Raw genomic sequence first — 23879 nt, forward strand, 5'->3', positions numbered from 1 at the left:
TGATGGGAGAGTGGGAGCGCGATGGCAGGCTGGGCCAGGAGCAGAGCGGAGGCGAAAGCCCACAGGAGAGAGAGAGAGAGAGAGAGAGAGAGAGAGGGAGAGAGGGAGACTTCTAGGGGGTGGGGGGGGGGTGTCGTCATGGGACAAGCCTAACGAAAGAAAGAAAGAGAAAGAGAGAGAGAGAGAGAGCAAAGACCTCCAGCTAGCGAAAGAGTGAAGGTAACAAGAGAGATCGAGAGAGCGAGTGACAGAGAGACAGAGTAAAAGAGAGGGCCAGAGCCAGACGCTTGGTCTGGTGGGGGGGGTAGAGGATCTAATCCACGGATCCAGGGTGCAGGCTGAGGGCTGGGGGGTCCAGGCAAGTGGGGGAGTAGCTGAGGTGTGGCTCCTTGATCCACAGCAAGGGGGCGCCGTTCTTGCCCTCCTGGCTCTTGCTGTGGCTGCGGCTCTTGTAGCGCACCAGCAGCACGGCGATGAGCAGGATGCCGAAGATGGGGAACGGGTAGAAGAAGACGAAGTAGAAGAGCGAGTCGTTGGAGCACACCACTGACTGCAGGCTGGAGGCTACGGGGGGGAGAGAGAGAAAGAGAGAGAGAGAGAGACAGGGAGAGATAGAGAGTGGGAGAGAGAGAGAGAGAGAGAGAGAGAGATAGAGTGGAAGAGAGACAGGGATAGAGTGGGAGAGGGAGAGAGATAGAGTGGGATAGAGAGAGAGGGAGAGAGAAGGTTTAATGGAGAGAAATATGAAGAGAGGGATGGGCATTAGAGAGATGGATGGAAAACAGAGTGCAAGGGGGAAGGGAGATTGAGGGGAAAGAAGAGATGATGACAGAAGGAGAGATGGAGAGGAGAGGCAAAGATGGAGGAAGAGAGAGGAGAACACCAAGTACATGTTATATGCTCTGTCCTTAATCTCTGTTTTATGAACACAAATACCCATAATGTCACAATATCAATACAGCTTATCTGAATTAGAGACGGAAACAGAGGCAGGGGAGAGAGTGGCATGTCACAAATTGAGGCAGTGATCCTTTACACTGTATCGTACTTTCTTCACCTTTATTCATTATTATCCGTGTATTTTAATGATTTATTATTAATATTATTGTGTTTAATATATGTTTGCATCGGCAACACTGCTTTGAAAGAGTCATGCAAATAAAGCTCATTTGAATTGAATTGATTGAGAGAGAGAGAGAAGAGCGAGAGAGAGAGAATAAGAGGAGAAGATGAAAAGAGTGTGAAAATGAAAGACAGCAGCTAAAGCAAATTCGAGCGAGGGTGCGCAGAGAGGGTGCGAAAGAGGGAGCGAGCGAACGAGAGAGAGAGAGAGTGTGAGGACATGCTTATGAATATTAATGTGACGCATATTAATATTAATGGCCTGAGAAGCACATGTCTTTGTGTGGGGTGCCTGCAGCTACGCGAGAGGACCCAGAGGCTACACTGGCCCTCTCCCATGCCCACTCATGCATGTCGGATCCTCTCGCAAGGCCTTTCAGGAGAGGAGCCTTGTCTTTCCAGCGTGAACAAATTGCTTCAGATAACAGTTAACTGCGATTAGACCTTCAGGAGCCTCACTCGAGTCCAGCCTGCTAATTCAACTGGAGAATGTTGATTCTCTCCCGTAAACACATTAAAGCTCTGTCCAGGCTGTTACCTTACCAGTAAGTGTCTGTGCACGAGTGTGTGTGAGTGTGAGTGTGTGTGTGTGTGGGTGTGCATTAGAAGTACAGATAGAGAGAGAAACTGATAAGGATAGATGCAGACAGATAAATATACAGACAGACATAGACAGGCAGACAGATAGATATAGAAAGAAAATTGTTTTTGGATGGCGAGACAGATTGTGTTTTTCAAGTAGACTCTCCTTGCTCCACCTACGGCTGGGTGATGGCGATGTAAATAAGACATCCGGTGTTACGCGTTTCCCCTCAAATAGCCAACGGTGGTAAATCAATGCTTGCAGACCGTACTTTAAGCCCAATCCAAAATGGTATCACATTTGACGGACAGACAGCGGTGCCTCTTCAAATTTGCTTCTCTCTCTCCGTCTCGCTAGAGCTTGCCATCGTCACGCTGGTGCTGACAGAATATTTATTTTTATTTTCCCCTCTGAATGTACAATGTGTGTGCAGTCTGCAGCACAATATATGGTATATTATATTTATTTATTAGTATATATTATTATAGTATAGTATATTATATATGGTATATAACATATTAGGTGGCCTACCGATCAATTCAACAACATACTGTGTACCATTGCACCACTATATTTATGTTATACTTATATTAATGGTATATTGGCATATTATATTTTTATGTTAGTATATAGTATTATAGTATATTATATTTATATATAACTATATTATTATGGTATATTATATATGGTATATCAAATATTTATATATTAGTTTACATCATTATAGTATAATCTATATGGTATATTATATTTATATATACTATATAAAAGATGGACAGTGTGTTTGAAGCCAGTACCTTTCTGGAGCACGTTGATGATGGTGATGCCCGAGTTGTTGGTGGTGAGTTTGTACCAGGCCCCCCGTGGGTTGAGCAGCCACTCCTCCACGTGGCAGTAGTACCCGCCCGCGTCGCCCGCCCGTGCCTTCTGGATGGTGAGCGTGTAGAGGTCGGAGGTCGTCCGCTCAAACTGTAACCGCGACTCGGGGCCGGGCGGCTCGGTGGGGCTGCAGTTGCCGTTGCCGAAGACGGCGTCATGGCCAATAGAGAAGACGCACTCGTGGTCGGAGCCGCTGCTGATGCTGAAGCTGCTGTCGTCGTCGTCGTCTTCGGAGCGCACCACGTACCAGGAGACGGAGAAGCGGGAGTCGCGCGAGGACTGGGTGGGAATGCTGCAGCCCAGACGGATGGAGCCGGACTCCTCCACCGTCACGTTAGACTCCACCTCCTCCACCTGCAGACGAGCCTCTGTTTGAGAACAGAGAAGAGAGAACATTGGAAAAAAAAAGTTAGAATGACTACATTACGGTAGAAAACGAAACAAAAAAAACTTTCGGACTAAAAAAAATAAGAAAACAGGAGATGGTAACATGCAAGACCGACAAACCCACACGGACACCATTAGAAGTATTTAGAATAACAGTTCATTTGATGTATACCAGGGAATGCCTTTTGATGCTTTCCCTTCCTTTTCAAACCCAGAACCATACTGTGCTGTAGCTGTGACTGTTGCAAACTTAACTCTGACTATACTGTATGAATGAGCAAGCATCAGGTACATTTGTCTGCCTGAACTTAGTTCATAAAGGTTGAAGTAAGCAAGTAAGAGCTAAAAGTTCCCCTACAGAAAGTTCCCACTTTCCTGACAGCTCCCTGACCCTAATCCTGGGGGTCCCCGACTGCTGGATGTGATGATGTTTCCACCTGACTGCAGTCACGGAAAAGAAAATGAATATTGCCTTGATGAGTCCATTACCTCAGCTCAGTTAATTAAGCCTGGTTCGCCTGATTGGCCACACACCTGATGTGGATTAAAAAGCCACAGTGAGTCCCTGAAGGTCTGTTGCAACAGCGTGCACGGTTAGAGACACTGACTGTGATATGAGGCGGAGATCTCAGATGTTTCCTCCCGCCAGGGTAGAAAGAGCTTTAATGCAGGAGGACTTAAGGGAGCTGTGTAGTATTTGTTTAAGATAGGTGCATGCAGGTAGTTTATGTGTGTTTGTGTGTCCGTGTAGTGAGGGTGTATGTGTGTCTGTGTAGTGTGTGTGTGTGCGTGTAGTGTGTGTGTGTGCGTGTTGTTCAGAGGCATGGTTGGCAGGGATTTGCTAAGAGGAAGAGATGTATGTTTACACTTCTGTACCCCCTATGGTTTCAAGACAGAGTTTAGTTTATGGGAAAATCATTCACAGTTAGCAACCCGTCGTCAAGGTTGGTCTGTTTACAGCACACATCAGTGGAGCACAAAACCTCCTTAAACGCTCCCCAACACACACGTCTCATCTCATCTCATCACTCTCTGCTCTCAGAAAACACTCCTAATATGACTTCTTTCCATTTTAAGAAGTAACACATGAAGTAAAAATGCTTAGAAACTAGAACCTAAAGCCCCCCAGACAGTCCCTGCTTAACCCCGTCAGCTAGTGACGGCGCCTCGGTGGGAGTCTAAGAGGTGCGGATCAGGGGCCAGGAGTCCCTCACATCTCGCAGTCCTCACATCTTCGCTCCTGAGCCGAGAGATCAGACTGAAAATACATGCCGAGCGCACAAGGTGTCTCACACTTCAACCCCCAGATCCACAGACACAGACACAGAAACACACACACACACACACACACACACACACACACACACACACACACACACACACACACAAATGATGAAACGGTAGAAAATACTTAAACGACGTCAGATTAGAAGTGTACACTTTTTTTCGTTTTTTAATTTCATCTTCTATCTGTTTTTCAGCAACACATTTCTGTATGACTCCCTGGCTATTAAGCGGAGCGATATAATGTATACTGAGAGCAGCCTGGTCCCAGCTCCTGGGGGAAATCTAGTTTGGAGTTTTCCAAGCACATTTCGATATAAATACATGGGCATGGGTGAGAAATGAGCCTGTGATTGGATGGTGGATAATGTAACTCAGTTCCCTGGCGGAGATAAATGTAGCACGGGGGACCAAAGAAGGGGTGAGAGTGTGTGTGTGTGTGTGTGTGTGTGTGTGTGTCTTCATGTGAAAAGGATGAGTAACAGATGACTAAATGGGGACAATGGTGTGTGTGTGTGTGTGTGTGTGTGTGTGTGTGTGTGTGTGTGTGTGTGTGTGTGTGAATCATGAGACTGGCGGGGAACAGTGATGAGATGAAGGCTTGGAGATACTGGGGGAAAATACTGTGCAGTGATGTAACTGTAAGGAACTGCAGCAAAAGTGGGGTTTTCAGGGCTCAGAACTCTCTCAGAATATCAAACAGCTGGTGTGTGTGTGTGTGTGTGTGTGTGTGTGTGTGTGTGTGTGTGTGTGCATGTGAGTATGTATGTATGTGTATGTGTGTTTGCGTGTGTGTGCGCTTGTGAAGATGTATGTGTGTGTGTGTGTGTGTGTGTGTGTGTGTGTGTGTGTGTGCGCGCGCACGCTTGTTTCAGCACAGCCAACAGAAAAGTCTTGCGGCTGCAGAGTCCAGTCTGTGTTAAATAAAAGATGAGCGAGGGCTAAACTCTGCCAAAACACCTTCTCTGACCTTCAAACATTTTGGTCGGGCAGATGCCACGGCCACCCGCCGGGTTCACCCTGCATCTTAATGGCCCCCAGGACATACGGCCCAACAGATTGGTCTGTGGGACATCAGAGAGGTGATAACCTGTTTGTTTTTGGGAAATGTTGGGAAGAAACGCTGGCTGTGAAGACCGCTGTCAGAGGGAAAGGAGGGAAGGAGAAAGAGAGGGAGGCAGAAAGGGAGAGATGAAGGGAGCTATATAGGGAGAGAGAGAGATAGCGATGAAGGGAGAAGACACATGAATGCTGGGAAAGAGAATCAGAGAGGGGAAGAGTGAAACAAGTAGAAAACAAAAGAGCAAAGGCAAAGAAATCACTGTGAGAGAGTGAGAGAGTGTGAGAGAGTGAGAGAGACGTAGAGACAGAGAAAGGGTGAGAGGTAGAAAGAGAGAGAGCAAGAGAGAGGGGGAGAGAGTGAGAAAGTGAGAGAGAGGTAGAGACTGAGAAAGGGTGAGAGGTAGAGAGAGAGAGAGCAAGAGCTAGAGAAAGAGTGAGAGGTAGAGAGAGAGAGCAAGAGCAAGAGCTAGAGAAAGAGAGAGAGGGGTAGAGAGAGGGGGGGTAGAGAAAGAGAGGAAGAGAAAGAGGGGTAGAGAAAGAGAGAGAGAGGTACAGAGAGAGAGAGAGAGACCAAGAGGTAGAGAAAGAAAGAGAGATAGAGGGGGGGGGTAGAGATAGAGAGAGAATGAGAAAGACAACACGCAACCAACACAGTCAGATAAAGTCACAAGGGGAGCGTCTAGGAAAAGGCCAGAGAGACCCAAAGGCACAAACAGGCTGGTGAGCAGAGGCGGGGAGGAGAGCAGGCAACACAAACACAGGCCGAGGGTGAGGCAGGGCTGGAGCCATGATCGATGGAGGGAGCCCAGTTGCCTTGGCCCCAGGCTTGGCCATGTTGCCATGTGTCCTCACAGCCCCGCATGGGCACCTGAGCCAGGCTAGGGGCAGGTGGACATGTGATGAGGTCATCAGAGCGAGACGAGGCCCTCACAAGGAGAGCCAGGAGGGGGTTATGGGATATGGCTGGGTGGTCACAGCCCGTCGTTGGGGGGTTTAGGGGGTCACTGCACCATGTGTGGGCAACAGAGCGGGAAAAGTGGCAGCAGGAGTCGCTAAGCACAGCCAGAGAGCCCCAGTCACAAGCCCAGTCTCAAAACTAGCAATGCTAATCACGGTAGCCACATTAGCACCAACTGTGGTTATGCCAGCGCTAGCTGCAGGAGTCTGGAGTTGTAGCAACACAATTAGCAGCAATAACATAACAATAACACAGCAGTACCTACACACATTTATGAACTTTCTACACACATTTACACAACCTCTACAACATGTCTCTCCCTAACATATCGGCCACTCTCTCATATATATATAACTCTCACACTCAACCTCAAATCTCGCTCTCTTTCAAACACACACACAGTCACTGAGAAACACACACACACACACACACACACACACACAGTCACTGAGACACACACACACACACACACACTCTCTCTCTCTCATGAGTGATGAGCCGAGGGCAGGCCCTGCTGGGAGCCCTGAGGGGGTGAACAGTGCTGACACAGCTGCCTGTCTCAGCCTGGGCTCAGACACAAACCCCCAGAGCCCTCTGCTCCTCTCCGCTCCACAGCCCTCCCTGGACCAGGGCCAACACTCACACCCCGGGGTAACACAGCCATACTGTAAATTACACTACATTACCCCTGTGGAAATACATGGGGCAACACGGCTAAGCTCATCCGTGCAGATGCTGTGTGTGTGTCTGTGTGTTTTGAATTCATGTGCTGACAAGCATGGGTTTGTGTACTGATGTGCAGACATCATTGTTTGTCTACACCCACAGATTGTGTATAGTACTTTAGTATGGTGCATAGTCCTGCATACTATGGGCGTATAATACACTGTGGGTCTGAGTACCTATTATAATATATATCCCTATATACTGTCTTCAGAGGACACAGTGCCACAGCAGTCTGGGGGATTCATGGGGGCCAGAGGCCAGGCACAGGGGGACCACATAGGCAACGCACAATGAGCATATAATAGGAATGCTTGTCTCCTTTAGATTGCTCTGAGTCCTATTGTAAGCCACGAAAGAATAACATGCTATATTTAATTAATGCTACATTATGCTACACTTCCTGTGCCAATATTTAACGGCCAAACCGGACCACAGCTCCTCTAATGCAGCCAAAGAGAGACGGTCTCATGAGACAACAGATCACTCTCTCATGACTATATTACAGTTGAATGTATAACCTAGGCCCAGGGTGAGTTTCAAAACACTGCACTTCCCCCTCCTTCAGTGGTGACATATAAAGCTGTTTGGATGGCAAGAAGCGAAATGGACAGGGGATAAATGTTTATCGCCTTTCACTATAGCTTTCACAGGGTCTTGTAAATGGTTACATTCGCGACATCTTCTTGCTACAAGTTATTTATTTATACTAACTAATAACAATTAAGTTCTTCTGCGTGGCCCTTAAAACCATCAGTGTCCTCCGTATAAAATGTCTCCACTTTCAGTCTTATCACACACCACTATATTAATTTTCATCCTCTCTCTCTCTCTCTCTCTCTCTCTCTCTCTCTCTCTCTCTCTCTCTCTCTCTCTCTCTCTCTCACACACACACACGCGCACGCGCACACACACACGCGCACACACACAAACACACACACACAAACACACACACACACACACACACACACACACACACACACTTATAGTCTTCATAATCATTTACTTGTTCATTTCCCCATCTTACCTGGCCTCTTCACGAGCACGTGGGTGAAGCCGGACGCCTCGCGAGCCAGGCGGTACCAAGCGCCATCCGGGTCGGTCAGCCACTCCTCCACCAGGCAGTAGTAGGTGGCCGAGTCGCTGGTCTCGGCGCGGTGCAGCGTCAGGCTGTGTTGCCTTGGAGACGGCCTCTCGGCCTGCAGTCGACTGCGCAGGCGCTCCTCCTCGGCGTAGGCGCCGTACTGGAAGGCGCCCGTGCGCTCGATGCTCAGGAGCAGCTCGTCTGGATCTGCCACCGCCCCGACACCAGACTCGAGGGCCAGCGCCGGCGGTGGCTCCGTCTCGGTGCGGGCCCGTCGCGCGTACCACTGCACGGTGTACTGGGAGTCCGGGCTGGTCTGGGACGCCATGGAGCAGTTGAGACGCACGCGGCCATCCTCCAGCACCTGCAGGCTCTGGTTGGTCTTGAGGACACGCAGCTTACTCCCTACAGGAGGGGCAGGAGAAACAGACAGAAGAAGGAGAAGAAAAAAGGAGAGAGAGAAAGAGGGAAAGAAAGAGACCGAACAATTAGTTTCATTCAGAAACAGACTGTTTTGATGTTCACACATTTCCTTACAAATATTTCTTGCACACAAATCCACTCAGGCTGATGGTCTGACGCGATGCTGAAACGATGCTAGATGTGTGGGATTAGAACAGAATGAAAAATGCCGGAGGGGGCGAAGAAAAGAATATGATGGTCTGTGAAAACAAAAGAGACGGAGAAGAAAGTTGTTATCCGTGGAACGTCAGGGAATGTAGCTGGACTGGACTGTGTGACAGGTGCTGTAAGGATTTGTTTATTCAAGGTTGACTGAAGAATGACTGCACACAGAGAGGGAAAAAAGAGAAAGTGTATGGGAGAGGGAGGGAAGAGGGAGAGAGAAAGAGACGAATAAGATGTCATGAAAGTCATTTTGGGGAGAGGAGGCCTGTGCCTGTGGCTGCTGTGAGATTGGATTACCTACAGGTACATCAGGTGTGACTGCCATAAGCACCGCCTGTCAGTTTACACGGGGAGCGGATTTAGAGGAGCCAATGGTGCGCAGCCACACACACACACAGCTGTGGACACACAAACACACATACAGACACACACATACATACACACAGCTGTGGACACACACATACACACAGGGATAAAGATGGGGGTGAGGAAAGCACTATGCATATCCAGACGTTGGCATGCATGTTCGCATACCCAGACACATCTGTCTTTGACGCAGAATCCCCTATGCAGGGCATAGATATCTTGGAAAAAAACAACCAAGCCCAAGCCATGCTTTGTGAATGTGTGTATGTGTCTTCGTCTGTGTCTGTGTGTCTCTCTCTCTGTGTGTGTGTGTTTGTGTGTGAAGATGGATTCAGATACAGCTGTGTATGCACACACATGTACCCACACGTCATGAGCTGCAAGTCCATCAACATTTACACTGTCTCCCTTTACTTGTACATCATCTTCACAAACTGTGGAATTGAATATGCATACAGAACTCATACACAAACACACACACACACACACACACACACACACAATCAGACACACCCTGGCACTTTCTAACGAATAAATCCTGAATCCAGAGGATTAGCTCAGAGGAGAGGTCCTCTCTCTCACTCTCCCCCCTCTATTTCTCTATCCCTCTCTCTTTCTCTCTGCACACATATCTCGAATTCTGAAAAATTCATGAGCAGCTGCACAAAACTAACACTCTTAGTCTACCCCCCACCACCACCAATCTCACACGTTCCCTCCCTGGCCATCTCTCATTTTCTCTCTTCTTCTCTCTCTGTTCTGTATCTCACCCTTTCCTCTGCCGCTCTCTTTTTCATGCTTTAATGGTGCTTTCGCTAAAAATCCAATTTTCCACTGACACTTTGGGTCCAGTAATCCCTCAGCATCTCTGCCTTGGTTCCACTGAAGGACCCGTGCTTCAGCCTCTCAGTCCAGAGCCTGGCGCCCCACCAGCATCCTACAGCAGCACAGCTCCGGGTGTGTGTGTGTGTGTGTGTGTGTGTCTGCATACCAAGCCCTGTTATCTCTTCTAGTCCTCCTTTCAGCAAAGCCCCCTCTGCACCCCGCCCCTGCCCTTGTCCTCAACATAAGTAGACAGCACGCCCCCTCAAACACCCACTGCCATCTCTGCTGCTTCAGGCTTCGGCTTGTTCTAGAGGTCACGACCCGGTCTTTGACTCCACTTCCGCAGACACCAACTACAAACACGCCCGCAATTCTACTGTAAATCATTCTGGGTCAGTGGTACCTTCTGTATTCTACTATAGATCATTCTGAGATTCTATGGTACCTTCTGTATGTGCTCTACTGTAGATCATTCTGAGATTCTATGGTACCTTCTGTATGTGTTCTACTATAGATCATTCTGAGATTCTATGGTACCTTCTGTATGTGTCCTTCTACTATAGATCATTCTAAGATTCTACGTTACCTTCTGTATGTGCTCTACTGTAAATCATTCTAAGATTCTATGGTACCTTCTGTATGTGCTTTACTGTAAATCATTCTAAGATTATATGGTACCTCCTGTATGTGTTCTACTGTAGATCATTCTGAGATTATATGGTACCTTCTGCATGTGTTGCATGGGAATGAATCTGCTATGCTCCCGTAGCTCCACTGGTATGGCTTTTGATGGTAAAAGCTTCTGTTAAATGTAAATAATGTTAATGCTCCGAGGTGATCTCTTGGGTCTTGAATCCCTCCTAACCACAACATCCCCTCAGTTGTTTCCGGATCTTTACTTTACACACACACACACACACACACACACACACACACACACACACACACACACACACACACACACACACACACACACACACACACACACACACACACACACACACACACACACACACACACACACACACACACACACACACACACACACACACACACCATCTCCCTATGTGTTTCTGGATCCTTCCACATACACCCACCACCACTCCTGCTCTACGCAGAGAAAAGGAGAGCCAGCTGCCAGCCTTCCCACAGGCCCCAGATCATCCTCATCTTCTCCTCCCTCATCTTCTCCTCCTCCCAGCCTCCCTCTCTCCCCCCCTTCCCTCTCATATCCTTCCTTCCCTCCATATCTCCTCTCTCTGTTCGTTCTGCTGTCTTAGGTTTCTGCTGCTTGGCGTGTGCTCTTTGGGGGGGGGGGGGGGGGGGGGGGGGGGAGGTGAGGCAGATGAGCGAAGAGAAGTAGTTATCAATTTTGCACTAAGCAGCGGCAGGCAGCGTGTGTGTGTGTGTGTGTGTGTGTGTGTTGCATCAAGCCTAAAAGGGGCTAGGTGTGTAGCAGGTGGACCAGCCAGAGCAGGGAGAATATCGGAGCACCCTCATCTCTAAAAAAGGTGTGTGTGTGTGTGAGAACAGGAGTTGGGCACAAGGAACACAAACCAGTGTTGCAGTACTGGCCTCTGGGCCAATTTGCTCTTCTTTTCAGCAAGGATAGCTAAGGATGTGTGTGTGTGTGTGGGTTGTGTGTGTGCAGGTAGATATGTGTGGCATCCCACCAGCACAGGTGGACCAGCCCAGATGGATCTGAAGGGTCCAAAGCCTCAGGAGCATGGAGGCAGGACGGGCGCTACCGCACAGTTAAGGCGCTCCCTTCCTTTCCACACTCTCCTTCGCCATGAACTGATCCAAGTAGGGCATGAAATGGGATTTGGCAGATGCCAGGAAAAAGAGGGGGGAAACGAGAAGGGCAGAATGAGTTTAAGAGTGTTTATTTTTCAAGTCAATTTGGAAGATGATAGCCTTCTTTACTCCCCCTCCACAGCTTGTGTGGGAGGGGTGTGTATGTGTGTGGGGTGGGGGGTGGATCTGGGGTAAGTCAGCATGTGACATGTTTTTAGGTCCACAACACACATTTATCGAATACCGTCATGTTGAGCTTTTTTCAGACACATTTTTACAGCTAACAGGCATTTCCCAGGCACTTCAGAATCTACAACAGAATGTGGACGAGCGATCTGCAAAGGGCCAATCCCTGTCTGACATCCCCCCACAGAAGACTCTCTCAACCCTTCACTGCCCCTGGAATTACTGTGGGACCCCTCTGGAATCCTAGCAATCAATCTGGGAGGAGAATTACCCGGTGAGGAGGACCCCCTCGAGCGGAACTCCTGCTGGATTAGATTGAGGCAGAGGGGGAGCGGCTCCCTGAGTGCTCCTCCATTCTGGCTCAGTCGCTGGCAGGGCCACACAAATGAAATCACCAGAGGGGAAACTGATGAGTGTGTGGGTGTGTGGGTGGAGGAGCAGAGAGTTGTGGGAGGGCTTCAGCCCTGTTTGAATTGATCCATCAACCCCCACCTGCCTACCCTACAGCAATGCAAAACGCACACAGCAGCATCCCATAGGTAAGACACTGCATAGGTAAGACACCGCACTGGTGTGATTCCCCCCCGCCGCATCGCCAGGGGGCAAGGGGGGCTTTGTCCTCTCAGTTCCATCCCGGCTCCTTCCAGTTTTTTATGTACCCTTTAGAAAAATTGCAAAAACAACAAAAGTTTTCCACCATAAAATATTTGGAGCTTGTTATCTGATCCAGTCTCTTTTCCCACCGGCTGTGGAATGCATTTTGAACGGGTCTTTCTGTGGGACTAAGATACAGGCGACACCGCTCGAGGAACATTTACCATTGTAACGTTTAAATACCGACTTTCTAAACATTTTGAGACAAAAAGGACCTAGGAAACTCATGCCCTACGTCTCGCTAATAAGGTCATTTTGAAGCAGATAATCAACCCTCTTTTTAACTTAAGTAACAGCCTACGACCAAACAAGACTTTTTTTAAACTAAAAGACGAGATTAATCTTCTGAATCGTTTATTGCTCAACAGCAGCACAATGAGTTTTGGTCAAGCGGACTGGACTGTCCCCAGCCAAGAGAAACTAGGCCTACGTAGCCTGCTCTCAGGTTGCAAGCATAGCATAAGCGTCAGGTTATATAAACAAACCCAGAGTGAGAGGCTGCACAGTCCTGCAGGACGAGCTGAAGTTTTGGTGGAAGATGTTCCTGATAGATTACTCCCGCCTCATAGAAACAGAGCAATTTTATTGGCTGATGGGTCTGAAATTCTGAAAGATGAATGGATAAAATCTGTTCTGTCCCCTTCCCATGCTGTGACGAAACGAATGTAAGTGTATGACATATGAATACTGATAGATTGATTATTTCAGAACCATGGACAGCGCAGTTTGGCTATTAGATTTGAACCTCATGGCTAGTTGTTGGTGATGGTATTTAAAAAAACAAAACACTAAAGCGTGATCGCTTGCTAGTTAGTTTAACTTTCCCAATCGCATTATGTTACTTCTTGCTTAGCCAAAAAGCAGTTCAGGAATAAGGATGGCTTTGTAAGAAATAAAAAACACATAATGGAAATGACAGGGAAGTGAAGTTTTGTTCATGTGCGAGAGATGGATAGAGAGAGAAAGAAAATGAGAGAGAGAGAGAGAAAGAGACGAATAAGATAAGTCATTTTTGGGAGAGGAGGCCTCTGCCTGTGGCTGCTGTGAGATTGGATTACCTACAGGTACATCAGGTGTGACTGCCATAAGCAGAAAGAGAGAGAGAGAGTGAGAGAGAGAGTGCAAGAGAGCCACATTGCATGAGCAGAAAAAAAATATTTATTTCTTAAATCACTTGCTATTATTTAGATTTTCGCGGTCATGATTGCCTATATTGCGCAAAGACACAGGTTTAATATTGGCTTCGCCACTGCTCTGAAATAAATATTTGATTTGATTCTGAAACATTTAATTCAATTACATTTTATTTATACAGCGCAAGAATGTATCAAGGCGCTTTACAGAGCACAGGGCCTGAACCCCCTTTGAGCAAGCACAATGGCTAAATGGGGCAAGTAAACACTCCCTGTCAATCAGGAACACACCTCAAGCAGAACCGGGGCACATAATGGTGGGCCCATCAGCCTTAAACTGGCCAGGGGCTTGTGGCAGAAGGGGAAGGTATAAACAATCAGGAACATGGCAGATGAAATCATACACGTAACAGGATGAGCATGCTAGAAGACATGTATACACAATACATACAAACATAACATGGTATATGACACATACAAAATGTATAGAGGATAAGATGGAGAGAGAGCATTCAAGTATTGTAAAACAGCTTAGTGGGTATACAGTGTGCTGGTAGGGGGTAGGGGAACAGAGAACTATGTCGATGGTGGCAATTATTTACATTCCAGGAAAATTCACAGAGTATGGGGTACAATAAGTGGACGACAGTGTGGAGGGGGTGGGTAGGTGTAGGCCGAGGGTGAAGATACTACAGCAGCATCCCGCAGCGAAGATAGTTTAGACTAGGAGGGGAAGAAAGAGACAAAGTGAGTGGGTAGAGTTAGGCTCTGTGTTGTGCTGATGTCATGTCATGGATGGATAAATCAATTAATTTCATAAAACCAATTTTAGGTGTTGACCTGGCAATCTGCCACAAACATGCCTATTTCATATTACGACCATGACGCACAAACACACGGAAAAGGTAAGGTAGGAAATTGTTTGCATCTAGTCAAAACATCATTCTATTGCCACCTGCAGGATGATGACCTGCTGTTTTACTATATGTACGGGATAATGTATTGTCAGGAGGTCATTAGCCAAAAATAAATCCCGACGGGGCGAACAACACCCTGACGCGCAGCGGCGGGTAGGTTTTTTGTCCTGAAGGGATTTATTTTTGGCTAATGACCGACGGACAATACATTATTGCCATTTCATGAGTCCGTTTATAAATAAATAGTTCTTCAAGCAAATAGAACTTTGAAGTTTCAGGTGTTTCATAGCAACCCATTACTTGCTGACTTCAAATTACCATGAGACTGTTACGTTAAAATTACCGGACTTCTTGCGGAATGATATGAAAGATGTGAATTAGAAGCACAAAACCCGTTGCCAAGGACAGCGGCCATTATCTTTTCGCATGCGGTCTGTTAGCAGGAATTAATGTATGGAAGAACGTTGGGATGGCCCATTCAAATCAACGGTACTTTTTGGAACATTCTGAAGAGCTGTATAATAAAAAACAATAATAAGAACACAGAAATAAATAACAAAAGTACTTCACAATATGTAATCCACATCTGATGACGGTGATGATCCCCCTTGCGAGAAACACTTAACAGCACCCTCCAACTGTGCTCAGCGTGGACTGATGCTAAATTACAGATGATCCGACACTCTAAGTGTCCAGGTTTTACATGAAGGGCTATTTATTTTCGCACAGCACTGGCAAGCTAATGCCAAGTTTCTCTAAGAGTCAGTCCTCCGCAGTGAACAAATGTGTGGAGTGTGTGTGTGCGTGTAAGTGTGTGTGTGTGTGTGTGTGAGTGTGTGTGTGTGTGAGGCCATGGAGTTTAATCATACCAGGGCAATACATCACGCATGGCTAGTGCCCAGGTGGAAGCTGGAACTGGAGGCCTGCGTTTGCGGGCATTTGTGTTTCTTTAATTAGTCTCCCAGGCAACGATTTAAAGCAGACGGCGATCCGAGTGATGGAGAACACTTGTACTGCTCTGCAGCGCATTAGGCAGCAATCACGCACTCAATCCGACATCACTTCCCCCCCGTAGCTGTGTGTGTATGTGTACGTACACACACACACACACACACACACACACACAATCACGCACGCAGTCCGACATCACTCCCCCCCCGTAGCTGTGTGTGTATGTGTAGGCATGACAATATGTTCGTGTGTAAGTACTCAGACAGGCTTGTTCAGGGGCAGGCTTGCTATTCAGGGAAAGGACTGTATGGGCCTTAATAAATGTGAAATGTAGTCCTTGTCTCCAGAGGTGTGCACGTGTGTGTGTTAGTTTGTGTGTGTGTGTGTGAGGGGGCAGCTACATTATTGACCCTCAACACCTTTCCAATTACTAACAGCTCTCTTAACTAAAATGAAGTCAAGGTCAGAGCTTTCAACTGGTGGCTGGCTGGCTTCATTGAGTGTGTGGGCAGAGCAGTATGTTTGTTTGTGCTCTGGTGTGCACACATCCCCAGGTAGGTCTGTGTTCATGTATGAGGACATCTGGCACCGCTGTTGTGTGGGTGGGAGTTTGTATGTGTGTGTGTCTGTATGTGTGTGTGTGCTTAATATTCTGGTCCCTCTAGGATCAAACTTCATTTTGTAACTAAAGAAACCGAGGTACCATCAGTAATATGGAAACAAGGCTGGCCTCATCCACATGCTTTTTGTCCCTCTGGAGTACCCGTATTTTCCATTTGCCAAAGCAGGCGGTACCAAGTTTTTGCAAGGCAGACCAAGACATGAGTAGGAATAATTGGAAGTTAACCTTGAACATAAATACTCTGGTCATAGCTCCTTCAGCAGCACACACTTGGTTACCAGGGTAACGCCATCTCCCCCGCGCGACCTGCGGAGCGGTTTGAATACCTGAGAGACATCTCGCAGTCAGGGGAAGGACCCAATTAAACGCTGGCCGAATCACAGACTGTTTTACCAGGCACGACTAAACGATCTAATTAAACATCAAAACCTCCACACACACAGCCATGCTGCATTGATTTGCACAGCATTTCGACTCCGCTTACAACTGAATGAGCAGAATCAATAAATATTTGAGATGGACTTTGAGGGTGGGTGTGTGCCTGTCCAAAACAGAGAGAGAAGGGGGGTGGGGGGGGGGGGGGGGAGAGAGATAGAGAGAGAGATACAGAGAGGGAGAGAAAAGAGAAGGCCGATACAAGGCCAATCAATCATCCGTTTTTAAGAAGCTCAAAGTGATCAAAATGTATTTGCGGTGAGTGGCTATGAAGAATGAAATAATGTGTGTGTGTGTGTGCGTGCGTGCATACTTGTGTGCGTGCACGCATGTGTGTGTGTGTGTGTGTGAGTGTACGTGTGTGTGTGTGTGTGTACGCGCTGGTGGTATTTAAAACCAAATACCGTGCCTGATAAGAGCCTTTTGCGCTGGTGCTTTCTGGAGAGGCTCTGGTCGTCGGCCGCCTCTCCTCTCCCCTTGAGTGTGTCCAATTCATGGCCAGGCTGTTAATTGGCCAACACGCTGCACAGGCAAGATAAAGCTGCCCTTTCTTTCCCTTTATTTACTGGTGACGTACTGCGCACAATACACACGGATAATGCCCCTTCTTTTCTCCGGAACAAATGAAACGGAGCAAGAGGGAGCGGAAAAATTGAATCATTTCCTTCTTTTCACTCCCTTCTTTTAAGTACCCGATAGAAGGACATTTTCTTTTATTTTCCATCCAACCTGAGAACAACTAAGCGGCTTTGGAAGGTTTTTACTTTTCTTTTCTGTTCTTTTCTCAGCCCACCAAGCAAAAGTCTCTAGATGTTCAGAAGGATTGGCAAGAGCTACCAGTTAATTTCGCTCCATCAAAAATAAGGGCGAGGGAACGGCACAAAATGAAAGTCAGATGCATCATTCGCTCCTTCATTCGTTTGCTCGTTCGTTCACGCGCGCCCACTTCCGTTAATAGCGCAGTCATCCATCCTGGCAGTTGCGCCAACGGAGCGATTGGAATGGTGTGCGCTCATTAAAAACTGAACGAGTTAATCGGCTCGCTGCTAATTTCCACCCCCCCCCCCCCCCCCCCTACTTCCCGCCCCCTGCTGACATGATGAAGGAATCCTCACCGCTGCCAATCACTCAGAAGAGGCTCATGCATATTCACCAGACTGCAGGGTTGAGGAAGAGCCACTTGGCAGCCAGTTGGAGGCTAGCACTTAACATCTCGCCAAAGCTGGGTCATGGAGCAATAGTAAACAGTGTATTTGTGTGTGAGTGTGTGTGTGTGTGTGTGTGTGTTTGTTATGCTGCTGCTATTCTTAGAGGTTGTGTTAAAGTGGTTAATCTTAGGAGGTTAGACGAGTGTTGCACAGGTGGTTGTGGATAAGGGAGCAGTGAATCATTAGCGGGGAGGTTGAGAGCAGCGGGATGGTGGTGGTGGTGGGGGGGGGGGGAGGTTGAGACGGCAAAGACAGATGCGGGAGAAAAAAGAGAGACGAAGTGAGACATCAGAGAAGGAAGAGGGGGGGCCTACAACATAGATGACCTTCAACAAGACACATAGGTCTTAGAGCAAACACACATACACACAAAACTGTGATGAGAAAAAGACACTAGGGTTAAAAGAGGAACATGAGTACGGTGTACGGGAGGATGAAGAGGAGGAAGAAGAGGAGGATGAGGTACAACACAAACACAGACCAGCCGAAAGGAGAAACCAAGGGAGCGCTTCCTGTAAGACATGTAGCTGATTTTAGAACGAAAGGAGTTTTATTTAATTTTATTTTTCTCTCCTCAGCCTTGACATAGCCCAGAGAGGCTTAGCTTAGCGATGACAAACTCCAGTGAGCTTCCATTAGCTTTAGCAGCTGCTAATCCAAGCGGCGGGCCTTGCCACATGTCACTGTGAGAGCCTCTGAAAGGCTCCTAATCCTACAGGAAAGCCACGGTGGCCACCACCAAATTTGTCTGTTAACATTTTTCACCCTTCATTTTTGAGTGTGTGTATGGGCGTGTGTGTGTGTGTGTGTGTGTGTGTGTGTGTGTGTGTTATGGCAGGAGTGGAAAGAGACTAACAGTAAGAGCAGGAATTCAAATGGAAAGATTAAATGCAGTTCAACAGGATAACCTAAAGACACATACACGGCACCAATGAGGCTCCTAAATGTTCCTTTCTTTTATGTGTATGTGTGTGTGTGTGTGTCTCTGTGTTTGTTTATATATGTAGCGATGTTTACTGGGATGGCCTCTAACGGGACTACTTTAGGTCGATCCCTAGCCTTTCATCTAATGTTCAGCATTTTTCACCACGACTGGGCCCTGACACTGTGCCACTGTGTGTGTGTGTGTGTGTGTGTGTGTGTGTGTGTGTGTGTGTGTGTGTGTGTGTGTGTGTGTGTGTGTGTTTCTAGCTTGGCGTAACAAGAGCCTAATATCTATGCTAATGGGAGCGATCCGTCTGCGATCTCTTTTGTGACAGTGGAAGATTTCCAGCCTGCTTCAACAATGTAATTAAGATGGGGATAATTGTGTGGAGCTGTGCTCAGCCAGGAAGCCTAGGAATGATCCCTCATGTCATATCTCTCCTACCCCACCCCTCCCCCACCCCCTGTTCTCTTTCTTCGCCAGTAATTCCTATTTCTCTCTCTCTCTCTCTCTCTGTGTATTTGTCCAACCAACCCAACCCACCCTGCCATTCCATTCTCCCCCTCCCGCTTTTCTGCCTGGAGTGGTCTCTCTTTCTTTTCTTACCCCTCATGTCTATACACCCCTACCATTCCCTTTTGCCCTCTTTTCACTTTCGTAGCCTTCCCTTTATTCTTAGCCCCCCTCCCCTCGTCTCGTTCCCTTGGCGTGCCCACATGTTCTACACACTTCACCTCATGATGCCTTTCTCTGATCAATTGCCTACAGTAGTTCCTCTTTCTTTTTCTCTTCTTTCTCTTCTCTCTCTCTCTCCCCCTCCCTCTCTATTTCAGAACATGGGAAGTCACGGGGAATATGTTCATTCGCTTGGGGTGATTGTGTGTGTGTGTGTGTGTGTGTGTGTGTGTGTATGGAGGGGGTCTCTCTGGAAAAGGGAACTCTGGGAGTGATGGATGGAGGCGGAGAAGCCTGGAGTGGAGAGGAGGAGATGGAACACAGGCCTAGGAAGAAACAAACACACACACACTAGCAGGAGGAGAAGATGGAGAAAGGGAGGAAACACACACACACACACACACACACACACACACACACACACACTCTCTAGCAAGAGGACAAAGAGAAGGGGGAGAAGGGGGAGAAGATGGAGCGAGGGAGGAAAAGGGAGAGAGAGAGATGGAAAAACAGATAGAGAGAGATACAGTATTTCATTTTGTTGTAGAACACAACTGCCATAAGATGGGTGTATCTGTATCTACATTTTATTAAACGGTGTGTGTGTGTGTGTGTGTGTGTGTGTTTTTGTGTGCGTGTGTCAGTGTGTGTGTGTGAGAGAGAGAATGCGAGCAAGATATGTGCACTTACAAGTAAACCAAAAATCCCATGTAGCTGATAGTAGCAGCACATAATCGAGCTGCGGTGACCATGCAGATGTGCTCATGTGTAGCCAGCAGCACTGCTCCTGCACAGCATCCAACACTAAACACACCACCCATGTATAACAGCAGTCCGCCACACACAGCTAGCCACAGCTAGCCACAGGAGTCTGTCTGACACTGCTGGCTGCGCTACAGGACCGGATGGCTGGCTGGCTGGCGTGTGAGTTCGAGTGTGAGTGCAGGTGTGAGTGAGTGTGCGTGTGAGAAAGAGAGTGTGTGTGAGTGTGTATATATATGTTTGTGCGTGCGTGTGTGTGTGTGTGTGTGTATACATGTGTCTGTGCGTGCGTGTGCGTGTGTGTGTGTGTACATGTGTATGTGTGTGTGTGCGTGTGTGTTTGTGTGTGTGTGTGTGTGTTAGGGTCTGTTTGACTGGCTCATCTCCTCTGGGTCTGCTCTGGCCTTTAGAGCAGCATCCCATCCCATCTCCATGAGAAGAAGCACATGGGGCGCAGGGAGCAGGTGATGGGGAACCACTGTCTCCATTACCCACGGCAATTAAAGCCAGAACAAAAGGGCCACACACACACACACACACACACACACACACACACACACACACACAGGCAGGCAAACAGGCAGGCAGGGGGCCCCATGGACTTGCTTCAGAAGCAGGGAAGTGGAGCAGAGAGAAAGTGTCATGGAAACAGGAAAGAGGGAGAGAGAAAGCAGTGGAGAGAGAGAGAGCGCAAGAAAAGCAGAGAGGGAGGGAGAGTAGAACAAAGAAAGAGTGATGGAAAGAGTGAAATGGAAAGAATGAAGGAGGGGGGGGGGGTAAGAGGGGGACAAAGAGAAAGAAGCAGAGATGAAGGTGAAGGGGGAAAGGCTAAATGAGAGGGAGAGACATAGAATAACGGACAGCCACTGAGGGAGGAGAGATAAGGAGGCTATTTGCTGAAGACTGTTTGAGGACATCCTCCCAGGTGGTAGGTCATTCTTCCTCAGCTTCAGATCCACACAGTGGCACAGACTCAACCCTGATCTGGCACAGAGCTGGCCCTGAACTGGCCCTGAGCCGGCAGATTCATCTGAGCTAGTAAGCATCTGCTGTAAAATGTCCAGAGGCCTGTACTGTTGTTCTGTGTATTTACTCCTGCGTGGACATTAAAACCGGCAGCACGTCTGACGTCCACTGGTTGCACCAGTGAAGATTTAGAGTGGAGACGGCCGAGAAGGACAGAATTATGGGGCCGTTTTTTTTCATCTGGCGTTGACATTCTGCGGAGGAGATGAAGGAGACCGCGGCGTGGCGGCATATTTAATTACAGGTTCACCAGCGCAGGTAAGAGCGGCAGCGATGAATAAAAAGAAATGGAGCGTGTCTCCGTAACATCTCCAGAAAAAAAGGGAACAGAAGCAGGAAAAGAAAAAAAGAAAAACACAAAGTGCTTTCAAGTGATAGCTGTAGGGCGAGATTACAGTTAGGGAAGGTGTGCAAAATCACTTCCGCGCATCTAAAATAAAAGCAAGGAGCTGAAAGGTGGGAGGCAGTGGGTTTAGGGAGCGTCTCTAAATGACCCAGTTCCGTCTGATGAGCACAGGCTTTATTTGGCTGAGCCTTGTGTCTGTCCTTGGGCGGCCCCTGAGTAACCCCCCTGTTCATTCGTCTCTTCTGGTGGGCCCCGTGAAATGTCAAAGAGTAAGGTCCATTACTTCAGCGCTGGGCGAGGGCATTGGGAAGCAGACAATGGAGGGGCCGATTCAATTAGACACACACACAGGAAGGAAGGAGGATAGAGAGGGGAATAGAGAAAAGGTGAGTGAAAGAGAGACAGCAGGAGAAAGAGAGCTTATAAGAGAGAGTGAGAGTGGGAGAGAGCATGGACGTGAATGAGACAGAGAGGAGAGGAACATTCAGCTGATTTGGCAGCAAAATGTATATAATCATGTCCTAACCTGGGGGACACGGACTATCCATTCATTCTATGAACGTTTCGAGTCTACACATAGACATTTCTTGTTCTTTGTGTTTCTTATGAGTGTCCTACTTGTCAGGCCATTGAACTGAGTTGAATTGAGAAGGGAAGAAGGGAGGGAAGGAGAGAGTTTAAAAGAGAGCGAGAGAAAGAAAAAGTGAACATCTGAGAGGCAGATGATAAAATGATCATCTGAAACCAGTTCCTGGCTTTTAAGACACTGCACCCGCTGTGCTGAATCACATTAAGATGAACCCCCCACCTCTCCTCAGCCCTCCAATGCGCCTGGTTCAATCACAGACACACAAGAGTTAGCACATTAACTAGCGCACACCTGTACGCTCCAGGGGGAGGCTGTGGAGTGTGGAGTGTTCTTGGGGAAGACATGGAGAAGGCTGAAGTGATGGAGCTGTCTGCTGGGGAGTGGGACATCTGGGGCTCACCATGATGGAGCTCTCAATCTACCTTCTTAAACTTTTCTGTCTCTCTTGCTTTTATGTTTCAATTTCAGGAGGAGGGGGGAGAGAGAGGGAGGAGGAGGAGGAGGAGGAGGAGGAGGAGGAGGAGGAGAAAGAGAACACAGAGGCTAAAGAGGAGGATAAAGAAAGGATAAAATAATGAACATCTGTGATTTATCCACCAGCTCTGTACTAAAACGACAGTTGTAGAAGGATAGAGGTTGCCATGGTGATCCCCACACATCGTCAAGTAATAGGGAAGGGTGTTGGCCTCCGCTGATGCTCCTGAGGTAAATGGTAGGTGTGTGTTTTTGTGTGTATGTGTGTGCTGGCTTAGGAGTCTCCGACTCTGCCAGGAACTATCTACCCTAAAGACACCTAACTGTTAGTGCCAAGGGCTGCAGGACAGCCAAGGATTAATGACAGAATAACTCACAAAATAGGACATCAGCAGGTGGCAACGAGGGAGAGAGAGAGAGAGAGAGAGAGAGAGAGAGAGAGAGAGAGAGAGAGAGAGAGAGAGAGAGAGGCACTGGAAAGCTGGCCTTTCCCTGATACCAGTATTGATTTTTTTTCATTATCTTTTAATTAGCATCTGCACGGGGGCTCTTTGTTATGGCTGTAATGGACTGCACATTAGCGTTAGCGGCTCGCGGGCTAATAAAGCAAGATGCCACGACAGAAGCAGAGGCTGCGTGGAGGACAGGACACAACAACATGAGGGATGGTAGCACTGCAAAAACACACACAAACACACACACACACACCCACAAACTCAAACACACATGCGCACACACACACCCACCTACACACACACACACACGGTCTACACATTACCACATAACACAGCGCTCCATGCCCAAGCACTGAATATGATTAGTTATGTATAGATATTTCTGTATATGTTTTACCCCACCAACACAACCCCCACACACACAGGCACTGAAAGTACAATTGCACACGCGCACACACACACACACACACACACACACACACACACACACACACACACACACACACACACACACACACACACACACACACACACACACACACACAGTCTGTCTTTAACATGCCAACACGTGCCACAGGAGCACCCCTCAAGGTGTGACAATATGCAGCGGCAGCTTTAAGCATGGGTCCCACTCAGATCTGGTTACACACATCTGAGGTGTCAGCTCAAGCTGATGTCATGCCGTGGCGAATGATTAATGCGCTTTATGAATAAGGCATTGGAGACACACACAGCTCCGGGGATGCAACCGCAACCATAGCTGCAGGTAAGACAACAGAGAGGAGGGAGGGAGGGAGAGAGGGAGGGAAGGAGAGAGAGAGAGA

The 23879-nt window shown here is 47.8% G+C and overlaps 1 protein-coding gene across 1 annotated transcript in view; it reads right to left on the minus strand.

Moving 5' to 3' along the window:
* Positions 1-313: 313 nt before the first annotated feature.
* Positions 314-23879, minus strand: part of igsf3 (immunoglobulin superfamily, member 3) — a gene marked incomplete at both ends in the record, with an annotated part of 154375 nt that continues 130809 nt past the window's right edge. Inside the window, 3 exons of the mRNA XM_080839742.1 lie at positions 314-564; positions 2503-2952; positions 8026-8487. Of these exons, the coding sequence (XP_080695868.1) occupies positions 314-564; positions 2503-2952; positions 8026-8487 (1163 nt within the window). The remainder of the gene's footprint in view (positions 565-2502; positions 2953-8025; positions 8488-23879) is intronic.

Source organism: Sprattus sprattus (genome assembly GCF_963457725.1).
Source record: "Sprattus sprattus genome assembly, chromosome: 5".
In the NCBI taxonomy this organism is placed as follows: Eukaryota; Metazoa; Chordata; class Actinopteri; order Clupeiformes; family Clupeidae; genus Sprattus; species Sprattus sprattus.